Here is a 12,753-nt window from a genome sequence, read left to right as displayed (position 1 = left end):
TAAACATAGGAATTATTACGTGTCATGAGATTTGACATATCATACTTACAAACATAGCTCACTGCAAGGATGATAAAAACAGATTTAATCTGATCCATTGCATTGCATTACTATAATATAAAAACACAGAAATATGTAAATAGTAATGCATGTTCAATTTTTGATGATACTACAAATGTAAAGCAAACTCTAGTCAAAGTGTTAAGAGAAAAACTTTCAAAACCTTGACGGTTCCTATCTTGCTGGATACATACTCAACACATAAGTTTCTTGTGTTCTAGATGGTTTCAACCATTTGTTACTAATCTTCGTTTCTTAGAAATTTCCAAAAATCCAACCAAGAGGGCATGTAAAATATTTCTTACATGAGATAGGATAAAACAACATTTATCCACATAGATTATTCATGACCAATGTTGGTTTTTATACAAATTGAGAATACTAGGTGAAATCATATACACGTTGTATTTTATAAACAGTGTTGGTTTCATATAGCATGAGAATATTAGGTAAAATTATGCACACCTCTTATTTACACAGCCAATGTTGGTTTCATATAACATGAGAACATTGGGTAAAAGTTAAAACCATATACACATAACTGATATAAACTGTTTTCACTTTACAAATAAAAGTTGGCATGCAACACATCTCTCAAATAAATAAATAAAATGGTACACTTCCAATCATTCAAACAATTTACAGATGTGTACCTGCCATTACATCCAAGGTAATCTTCTTCTGTCCTTTTACAACTCTATCTCCGCGGCACGTCTTGCAAAATTCCTGTATGAAAGATAGATCTCAAAAATTTCAATACAGTATAGCATACCAAAATGATATTGAAGATAAATGCCAGCCAAACTCCCATATCCACTTATAAAATTCATAAACGTGCATGTTACCAATGAGAATTTGTAAATGTAATGAATTCTAGCATGCATAGACATCCAGAAGTCCAGTAGCATATATAATTGAAATTATGTTTGTTAGTTATCACATGATATTGTTAGGTACTGGTATATAATAAGGATTGTATTTGTTGATAGAAATGTATCGCATACCATTCTAGCATGTATAGACATCCAGAAGTCCAGCATATATAATTAAAATTATGTTTGTTAGTTATCACATGATGTTGTTAGGTACTGGTATATAATAAGGATTATATTTGTTGATAGCAATGTATCCCATACCATATTTGTTGATAGCAATGTATCGTAAACCATATTTGTGATTACATCTTGAGGAATCTTCTGTTCCTTTACAAACCTATCTTCACCATACATCTTGTAATTTTTCTAATGAGGACTGATGCTTACAAATATTAATGCAAAATTGATGCCAATAAATATTTAACTATACAGACATCCAAACCTCATTGACAACTCAAAATAATCCACAAAATAACTAAGCTTGTAATGGGAAACAAACAGTACATCAAAACTTAGTCCTCTACTAGTTTAAAGGTCACGTATTATTGTTAAGTTTGTGGCTGTTCCTGGTCATATACAGCAAATTTCATATTAGTACAAAGATATTCTGCATTACCCATGTTCATTGTGCATGCATGCGCACGTGTGCATACAAGGACACATACATGTGTCTGTCAGCAGGTGTGTGTGTGTGCACACGTGTAGGTTGACAACTCAAAATAATCCACAAAATAACTAAGCTTGTAATGGGAAACAAACAGTACATCAAAACTTAGTCCTCTACTAGTTTAAAGGTCACGTATTATTGTTAAGTTTGTGGCTGTTCCTGGTCATATACAGCAAATTTCATATTAGTACAAAGATATTCTGCATTACCCATGTTCATTGTGCATGCATGCGCACGTGTGCATACAAGGACACATACATGTGTCTGTCAGCAGGTGTGTGTGTGTGCACACATGTAGGCATGCATGTGTGTGTGTGTAAATAGGCATGCATGTGTGTGTGTGTAAATAGGCATGGACATGTGTGTGCGTGCACGCATGTGCACTTGTGTTCATGGGTGCGTGCATGTACTCTAGCTCACACCAACTTGTAAAATGATTCTTTAGTTATGTAGGTAAGAATTCCAACATAAAAGATGATGGTCAACAAATGTGTGCCCGACTGTAAATCGTGTTGCTTTTCCTACACAGCACTAAGTTGTACACTTGATATCACGTCATTATTTCTCATTCTACAGCTCCATAAATGCAATTAAACTTGATGACTGTCTTTGCAGTTATGCAGCATTTCAAAAAATATAAAATCCATATCAGGGCAAAATTCCACAAGTTCATATGGAATATGGATAACCTTGCATTAGCATGGCCCTGGATACATACACACCACCTTGGAGCTAACAAGTTTCCTGCAGCCTCATGGAGAGACCATTTGGAAACTTTTCCTTTTATCTACAGCAAGACATTTGTAAATGATGTTCAATTCTCAATTCAATATGCAAGATATATTCTAGTTTATATTTTCTTGATCTATGTATTATATATTTATATGATAAATCTGATTATCTTCTTTTGTATGGCAGGTGAGAGAAGCATTTATTGATTTCAATGTCCTTCTCACAAATATCGATTGATATATATATGCAAGAGGGGAGGATCAAGCAATGCCTTGACCGGTGACATGACCGATCAAGACATTACTTGATCGCACCCTTTGACTTATAATTACCAATCAGTGTATACATTAATCAACAGCCCGATACAAATCGGGGTCTACGTAACTTATCATTTGACACCAATCGGTGTCTACGTAACTTGTTATTTAACACCAATCGGTGTCTACGTAACTTGTTAACCAATACTAATTGGTGATCGCTTAAGTGATACCAAGCGGTGTATGCTTTGCCACCCGAAAGCAATCGGTTAATCCCGATAACCATCATTAGTTTACTGTCAATAAATCAACCAATATAAATCAGGATACTTGGTTAGCCCGATAATAATCGGTGATCACAGTTATAATGCAAACCGATATTAATCGATATACTATGCTATGATAGTTAGAACATTGATTGAACTAAGTAGATTGAACATATACAAATGAAGAATGATCATCAAATGAAATAGCTTGAAGTTTTTCCTAATAGTTTATCGATAGGATAAATGATTGAATAAGAGACTTCATTTATCTCTCATTCAATCATTTATCTTACCGAAGCTATCATGCATTAACAAGATTGACTATACATTGACACCACCTCCACCTCTCTGCAACCTAAGCACTTAAACAACAACATCAAATGATTCAAAACAATATAGAGTCAAGCTTAATGAGTGAGATTTTCAAATATTGTATATAGGATAAAATGGAGGCTCTCATTTAACAAGAAATAGAATGAGAAAAACGAACTTTTCAATTTTCCTTGCAAATTAAGGACATTTTACAAAAGGAGTCCTCAAGGACCTACTCATGGGAATAAAAACCCAAACTCTTGGTCAATGAAACATTATTCCCCTTCCATTCACCTTATTACCCTTTGGAATATGCTTCTAATGCATTATCATTCAAATTATGAATGGTTAAAGAATTTTTCACACTTAGTTTGAAGCCCAAGTACTACAGCTCAGGTGTATCTTTCAACTCATATATTATCTCCACAGAATTTGATTTCCATGAAATTTCACTTCAAGAATCTTTGTTTGGACCTTCCCTGCTCCGACAAACCCACCCTTGCAATGTTGAGGCCTTACAACTTCGGCAATCAATGGATATTTTTGTTGATAAACTCCCTGCTTATACTCCTCGAATGCTCTTCACATTCTTCTTCTCAGAGGTTGGGATCAATAAGTTGCTAGGAAATTGACATTTTCACCAGTTCCTTAAAAGATATGAATATCTCCATCTAAGCTTCTAGCTCTCATACCTGTGTTGGTCTTTTAAGCAACAAACTTCTTAGAGATCTGAACCAGGCTTATCATTCTTCCAAACTGTTTGAACAATACCAGTTACATTGAAACATACAGTCCCTCTCATAGTTGAGAAAGTATGTACTGGCAAGTTCATTGGACAGGCCAACAGCTCACAAGCCGTGTCAGACATCCAAATCACAAGTAACTTGTGAGTTAATTGGCCAGCCCGAGCTGAAAACTTGACTGACGGAAAACAAAACAGGGATGTGTGTTCAAGCCCCCAGTATTTGTATTTATTATCATCTCTGCCTTCAAAAATTCATGCTTCCATAATTTATCTTTCTCCTGTCATATCTCAGCTGCATTAAGTGCTTGTTCAACAACTGGAAGAACTTATCAAAAGTTGAAATATTTCATTGTTAATTCCATGGGTTTTATATGTTGCTTTTGTTTTGCTTTCCTAGTTCAAAACCCTATTGATTATTTATCCTCTTTTCAACATCTAGATTCTCTATAATGTGCAAAGGCATTATGCAAGGTGGAAAGGCCCCCACAAGGACACATCTCACAGCGAGTATGATCAGGTGCACAGTGAGCTGCATTTATTACATACTTAATATAAGAGAAGGCATCAATCACATCAAACACCACCTACTCAAATCACTTGTCAGGATTTCAAATTGAGTAACCAACAGAAATAGGAAATTTAATGAGAAATCAGTGCCCTAATTTCTAACTCTGAGGAAAAGAGAACTAAACGCATAAGGAGGTAAGTTGCTGCACCTGTGCTGAATTCCGCCTTGATTTAGTTGGAGACTTTCCTAATTGTAGACTCAACATTCCTTCGCTCACATTGAAGAGAACTCAAGCCATTTCAGTTTCCTGGGCTTCTTCACTCCTCACAATATTTCAGACATGCAACCTTTGCTTAAACATGCTGCTTCAAACTAAGAGAAGTACCATGAGCATAGGAGTTGCATTGCAAAATTTTAGTACTCTAATTATATATTGTTCAATCTCACGAGCAGCCCATATTCATACACCAAATATGAATGATATCAATGGGCCATTGCTAGAGAAAGCTGTCAAATATACACAGCTAATACTAGAAGACAAAATGAGAATGTGACAGAAAAAGGGTTGTCACATGTTATCCAATAGCTTGAAACACTGTATAAATAGGACCCTACTAAAATTTATATTAGCACATCAGTGTTCTTAAAGTCCTGTTGTGACGTAATCACACATCGCCCCCATTGCAAATGGGGACCCCTTTGTTTTCACTTTTTAGGGTAGTGTTTTGGCATGTTAGGTTTTGTCTCCGGTCTCTTGCCTTTGCAAATGAGTCAAGTTTTTCAAATTCAGAAGGGTCATCAAATCAATAAGAAGAGAGCAGGGTAGAAAGAGTATTTTGATGCCACAGATGTGTTCAGACAGATTGAAGGAGTAAAAACGTAAATTTCCGGGATCAATTTTGACAACTTCCTATTTTTTAGGAAAGTTGTTTTTTCTGCTTTTTGCTTTTTCAAAAAGTTTTATTTTTGACATTTTGGGGCCAATCTGGGAAGCTGCTTTTTTGCTTTTTCTATTTTTAGAAATTTCTATTTTTAGGAGTTTCCATTTTGGGAGATGTCAGAGGTTACTTTTGTGTGCAAGGAAACAAAAAATCCTACAAAGTCTGAACTCCTCAGTAAGAAATCTTGTTGAAGGCATGAAGTCCACCAAGGAGAAATCGAAAATCCAATTGAAAATAAATTCCTCGGAGAAGTAAAAAATCCACTTGCAAGGAAAGAAGAATTTTACTTAAAGTTCGAGTTTCCAAGTTCAAGGAAGTGAAAAAAATCAACTTGGAAGGAAAGATGAATTTCACTTAAAGTTTGAATTTCCAAGTTGAAGGAAATGAAAAACTCCACTTGGAAGGAAAGAGGAATTTCACTTAAAGTTTGAATTTCCAAGTTGAAGGAAGTGAAAAAATGCACTTGGAAGGAAAGATGAATTTCGCTTAAAATTCGAATTTCCAAGTTGAAGGAAGTGAAAAAATCCACTTGGAAGGAAAGAGAAATTTCACTTAAGGTTTCAATTTCCAAGTTGAAAGCAAAGTGAAGAAATCCACTTGCAAAGAAGAGGACAAATCCACTTGAGGACTAATTTTCCCAAGTATACGTGAGCAAAAAGTTTCTAAGTCCTTGAAAATTCTTTTGTGAGGTAAAAGGGAAAATCCACTTGGAGATTGAATTTCCCAAGTGAAGAAGTAAGTGAGGTAAAAGGGAAAACCCACTTGGAGATCGAATTTCCCAAGGAAGAAGTAATTGAGGATAAGTGAAAAATCCACTTAGAGATCGAATTTCCCAAGTGAGGAAGTAATCGACAATAAGTTGAAAATCTACCTAGAAAATTCACTTGGAGGGTGAAGAATAATTCATCCAATAAGATCTATTTCCTAGAAAGTAAAAAGAAAAAGAAAAGAACAACGCAAACTTTCCCCCAAATCACTTAAAGAAAGAAACTAAAAGCTTTATTGTTTTTTTAATCGCTTCAAAGCAAAAAAAAAGGAAAAAGCACCCAAGTCGACCTTCTTGGGAGAGCATTCACAAGTCTATAAAAAGAGAACAGCAATCATTCAATGCACTAGTTCAATTTTGCTCTAAGCAGACTTTGCAAAACAGAGTGAAGTTACCAGCAGGTTTCCCACCATCAGTGCAATGTAGTGAGTTAATGGTAGAATGCGCCAAGAGGTATGATCCACAAACAAGGTCCTTCAAAGCACCCAATGGAGCAATCTTGGCCTATCTCACCAAGGATTCAGTTAGGGAAGTGTTTGGTATTCCTCGCTGCCAGAAGATGCTGAGTACAAATCAAGAAGAATCACAAACAATGTTGGATCAAGCACAAGAAGCCTGCATGGGTATTATCAATACCAGTTGGCTTAAAGAACAAAAGAAGCATCATTCCAAGTTACCTAAGAGGCTTATCTGTACTAACATCCAAGGAAAATACAGTGATACGATTCACGTGCTAAGCAAGGTCATGGGTACATCCCAAGGTGCATTCTTTGAAGTATGGATGTTCTCATACGTAGAAGAGGTTTTATTGGGAAAGGAAATGATAAATTGGGCTAAATTGATAAGTGATAACATTGACACCCAGTTAAGAAACTTAGAAAGAACAAAGACATTCTACATGAGCTCCTATGTGGTCTATATCCTAACCCAGTATACAAAATATAGAGGTCTGATATGTAAAGAAGTAGGACCAAGGAGTAACCAATTCAAAGTGTGTGATTTCTATCCTCAGCTGCAATTGCATTGTAAGGATAGTAATAAGATAACCTCTGATGCCTTTCTCATGTACACCACCTGATTGCTTCAAGGAGGAATTCACAAGAGATTATCCAAGAAGGCCATGGCATTAATTGAGAAGTATGGATCATGGTTCATTCATTTTCCAACCTTCACCTACATAAGGATTCAAGAGTATTCAGAGGCTCCGTCGAAACTTACAAGATACTCAATAGACAAGATAGTCATGCTTGAGGTTGCAAGACAATTAGTCCACTTGGACTCCATTCAAAAGAAGGAACACAAGCAAGGGGTGCATTTTCCTACTGTGATAGGTAAAATGATAGAGGTATGTCCTTGACTCCAAGCAACCAAGACAGCTGATTCAGAGTTGCAGTTTTACAAGCTGGGTGGATACAAAGAAAGATCAAATTTTGGTTTGCATCCAAAAGTTCATGGAAGGAAGAAAGAGCACATAGTGGAATTGGAAGACTATTGGTCCAAGTTGATAGATGAATTTGGGGTAAGAAAGAATATGCGGTCCAGAAATCCAGTAGATTTTAAAGAGAAATGTGACTTGTTTCCTATTCCTGATCAAGTAAAAGAAGAGATAGGAAAATCGCCCAGGACTCGCCAAACTCGACGAGTTCGAGTACGATTTATGCCCCCTGAGTCTGGCGAGTTCGAACTCGGACTCGTTCGAGTCCAAGGGGCCAACTCGCCAGACTCGCTGAGTTGGCGAGTTTGGCCTAAAATCGCCAAACTCGGCGAGTCCAGTGCTTGAAACTCGGCCGCCGGCTGGGTTAAAAAAAATGTCAAAAAAAACATTTTAAAAAGTTTTTTTTAAATGAATGATCTCATCTTTGTTCACTACAACCTCCGCCTGAGAATGAGAAAAATTAGGGTTACAACATATCAGCCAATAGAAAAATAACACCCAACGCCTTTATTAAATAATAAAAGTCTTTTTGGCCTTGCGGGGCGCTGCCCCTCGACCCTGCAAGGGGCGATGCCCCTTGACCCCACCTTGGGGGCGCTGCCCCCAAACCTCCGTCAAAAAATATGGGGGGAAACTGCATCGATAGAAGTAGGGAAAATTTAACCTCTGAGTCTAACACTGATTGGATCAACCAGGTAGATATATAGGCTAAGACTGTAGCCATGGCAGAGGAGGAGCGGAGAGCACGAGTAGCGACAGGAGATTCAAAGGCATATAGTGACACAGATGTTCGTGATGTTGGTGAGCACGGCATGGTGTCAGGGGGAGCAGCTATGGTTGTCGAATCATCCAGGACCTACCTTAGACGCCTTCATAGGGGGCTAGGGCCGGAGGGTGCAGGCTCCTCTAAGCCATAGGCTTGTAGTTGTATTTACCTTTGGTATTTGTATGGAACATTTGATAATGATCATATGATGACATGGATTTTTTATTCCATGAGTTTTGTAATATAGTATACATTTGACAATATTTATATATCTATGTTTGTTATTTCCTTCAGCTACAATTTGCGTTTTTGCTTATGTGATTGATGTATACTTGTGTATGTAATCAAATGAGCCGAGTTTGATGATGTTATTGTGTCTTTAAGGTGTATTCAATAAAGGGTGCGTGAAACAAGTTTTAAATCTTTAAAAATCTCTAAATTTCTTGAGCTTTTCACTTTCCCAAGTCCAGCCGAGTCTGACTATGAGTCCCGAGTCCGAGTCTCATTTCTATGAGTAAAAGATAATGGGGATTCTATGCATCCTCAATATGAACAAGAGAAAAAATAAACCCATCTAATTACCAAGTTGGATACAACCAGAGTTAACCAATTTGAATATATTGATGAAAGAGATCATAGCTGACTCCAAAGAGTATCCGACCACCAAATCAGCAGATTGAGGAAAGAGGGTGCTTCTCTTACCTACTCTAAGTTAGACAATGTTGGGGTTCCCTCAGGTTAGAATGAAGAAGTTGAAAATAGTAAAGGGCAATATATTCACCATGAAGTTCCAGGTTCAAGGAAGAGGAAAGAGTTGGTTGAAAGCTCTCAAACAAAAGGAAAAGAAGTTGCAAGTGAAGAGTCCAGGCCTAGGAAGCAAAAGGCTAGTGTTACTCAATCAGCTACAAGCACATCAGCCACTAGAACAATGGAGGAAATATCTATTGCAGACAATGAATCATACCATGAACAAGATGTTGAACTTCAAAATGAGGAACAACTAGAGTCTTTTCAAGAGCAAGCTAATCCAATCATAGCTTACATGGAAGGAGGTGATACACTCATGCTTGAAGATGCAAAGGATACTGAAATCCTAGACACCAATGATAAAATAGATGAGGAGATAATTTCTGCCTTAAGGGGAATAAGTGATAGCACTCGATTAGAGGATGGAATGGAGCTATCTACTCTGCCAAATTGGTTGGCAAGGAGCTTGATTTAGAAACCCAAACCAATGGATGAGGTCTAGCCAATTGAGAATATGCATAACTTCTTAGAAAGGATTGGCAAAGCAAAAGTACCAAAGAAACCAAAGAAGTATTCTCAAATCACCAAGGATGATACAAGATCCAAAATCTTACAGGTGGCAGTCCCAAAGGTGGATAAGCCTACAGATGAAGCTACCCCTATGGATTATGAGTTCACAACACTTGACATTGGAACCAACCACAAAAGATCAAGACTTCCAAGAGCTGGCTGATACAACAAGAGCTATTAAAGAGAAGTTTGATAAAGCAAAAGACAAGAAGGATAGATTAGTGATGGAGAATATGAGGCTTGTAGAGTTCATTCAACGGATGGCTGCTCCAATAAGACAAGAAGATGAGACATTCGTTCCACTGCTTTCCCTTCCTCGGGAATTAGTTGATAGCCTTGAAGCAATGAGAATTACAAGTCAGGCAACAAGGAAGTGGGTTGAAAATACCTCCAAGCAAGTGGAGCGATTCTTGGAGAGGTGTGTACAAACCTATGCTAGAATAGTCATGTTCATAAAAGAAATTCGTCAAGTAAAGGAGAATTGGGAAGGCTTCCAGAATGTAGAAGGCAAGATAATACCTCGTCTTAAGAATGTTGAAAGAGTTGCCAATGCAAATGTTGGTTTAGGAGGATGTTATTGATGAAGGGGGCTTCCTATGATTTCAATAGATGGTATTGTTCCTTGATAGTAAGAAAAAAAGCATTTGATAATGTTAAGGAAGAATGCATGGATATGAAAGACTCACTTGAAAGGATACAACTCAAGATCCTCAGATCACTTGAGAAATTATCTGGACAGAATGTCAATAATGCAAATGGTTTAAATTTGGAGGAATTAAGGGAGAGCGTGAAAAATGTGTATCTCAAAGAAATGGAAGTTATCAAAGAAGATTAGCTAGATGACATGTTTTCCCTTATGATTTGCATAAACAATTTTCAAAGGTAAGAAGACGGGTGGGAGGATACTTTTGGCCGATGCATGGAAGCCTTGGACATAGTAGGAGTGCAATTGGATGCCTTATCAAGCATAGCAATGGAAGAACTCAATTTGCTAATGGCTAGGTTCATTGCATTTGCAGACAGAGAACGAGACAAGGCGAATCACACTTTGGAATTTGGTCCTATGGATTAGTTCACAAGGTGTCAATGGCATATATGTTCCAAGTGGCTCTTCCTCCTTGTGCCACATGTCAAAGTTAAATAACCAATCAGTTGAAAGTTAGTAGGGATTTTTGCAATTAACCCTAATTAGGGTTTTATTTGTTATTCTTGGTCATTGATCATAGATCAATCTGGACCGTTGCTTTGTATTGGGGTGTCTGTATAACCCCTCTCCTTTTCATTTGTTAGAGGGAGATTCCGGAGAAATTGTTGTAGTGATACTTCTGAAGTAATAGACATAATTCATTGAAGTTTGGTGAATCTTTGTCCACTTTTGCAAGTTAGCATGGTTTCTTGGCTCTCATTAGAATAGATTTAATTTCCAAGTTGATAGATTGAACGAAGGATTGATAAAATTGCCTGATGTGGAGTTGATTCATTCATACTTTTTATAATTGGATGGTTTTCAACTATTTTGCAAAGTTAGCTTGAACAAGTAAATGAAAACTTAACTTCTATTACTATATTCATTGTTCAATATGTTGGTGAATATTAGTATGAAAATCTTTTGAATTCCTTAGAAGATAGCACCGTTTTGTGTAGTGGTTGAATTTGGCAACACAAGAATTAATGAAAATTCCACTCTTGCAATTTTTGTCTCCAGAGTTCATAAGATTAGCTTAGGACTAGAATTATCTTCCTAAACCCTCACCCATTTTTCCTTTTTTTTTAAGTCTTAGTAGAAGTTGGATTGGAAAGAGCTTATTGCAAAATCATTCCAAAAAAAAAGAAAGTTACAAGTGTTGGGAATCAGCAGAATCCTTAGATTTATTAACTCCTCAAACAATTACGTAAGTCCCGCTTTAGATTACCAAATGAGATTATCCATATGCATTTGGGAACCTTATAGCCGTCTTTGTGATCACACAGTTGAACTATTTAGCACATAGAACATTTTGATCAAGAGCGAATATTGCATCTCTGGGTATTTTATTCTGTGTTGAACGTGCATAAAACCACCACCAACAAGTCCATAGATGTTGCACACGATGTCAAGAATGCATAGACTTTGTGCTGCAATTTATTGGAGGCAATGGTCCATGAGGTGGTGATGGATAATATAATTCAATTTTTCAATGGCATTGCAGCTGCATATGGGTCAAAAGTGTGGTTGATGACGCAAAAAATATCACAAAATTTATCCACCACCACACTTAAGTGCTTAGCTTGATGAGAGAACATGCCAAAGGAAAGGATCTTTCCTAATTAAGGATTAGAGAATTCACCACAAACTTCATCATGTTGCAAAGCATTACACTAGCTTTTGTCAAGCAAATGTTTGTAAGCACTCAGTGGTTGTAGTCTCCATATTGAAGGAGGATGGAAGGAAGAAAGGTTATGTGAACATTTTTTGTACATTTAATATGTACAGCTCATGAATTTTTAATCTGTTTCCTTATTATTTTCTAAATTTCTATTAAATTTCTTTGATTTACAAATATATAGGTGATGGAATGTTTAGTCGATGTTCTAGATTATTTGATTGAGACCACGGTCAAAACCAAGGAAGCCACATTGATTATTATGGAAGAAACAAGAGACAATATAAAGTCAATTGGCAAATAATTGAACGCAGATGGACCAACAAACTCCACAGCCAATGCATCTCATCAAATTTTGTTTAAGCCGCAAAATTTTCTTCTCCAATTCATTGAGGTCAATGACAAGGTTATGATAAGGCCTCACCATAAGTGTAGAGGATAACATCTAAACAAATTATAGATGAGTTGCACATCTACAAGTTTACAGATGGGTACTAAAATAATATATCTATCTTATAATGGTCATCTTAGTTGTTGACTTAGTTAGCTTTTTAGTTCGTTTAGTGTTTTAAGTTCAACTATTGCTTCTTTTATTAGAACGCATAGTTAGTTTTTTAGTATTTAGCTATTTTGCTTTTTTAAGCATATTTAGCTTTTTAGCTTTAGGTTGAAGCTTTAGTTTAACAGTTCGTTCTTTTTAGAACATCATCTTGTAATTCCTTTACATACATTGTATATTCGTA

At 36.5% G+C, this 12,753-nt stretch overlaps 1 protein-coding gene across 1 annotated transcript in view; it reads right to left on the bottom strand.

The window, feature by feature from the left end:
- LOC131075633 (chaperone protein dnaJ GFA2, mitochondrial) overlaps nt 1-12,753 on the bottom strand; it is a 218,789-nt gene that overhangs the window by 68,306 nt on the left and 137,730 nt on the right. Inside the window, exon 12 of the mRNA XM_058012468.2 lies at nt 714-786. Coding sequence (XP_057868451.1) covers nt 714-786 — 73 coding nt within the window. The remainder of the gene's footprint in view (nt 1-713; nt 787-12,753) is intronic.

Source organism: Cryptomeria japonica, chromosome 8, assembly GCF_030272615.1.
Source record: "Cryptomeria japonica chromosome 8, Sugi_1.0, whole genome shotgun sequence".
Lineage (NCBI taxonomy): Eukaryota > Viridiplantae > Streptophyta > Pinopsida > Cupressales > Cupressaceae > Cryptomeria > Cryptomeria japonica.
Note: the sequence above shows the minus strand (reverse complement) of the source record. Positions and strands in the feature narration are given on the sequence as shown.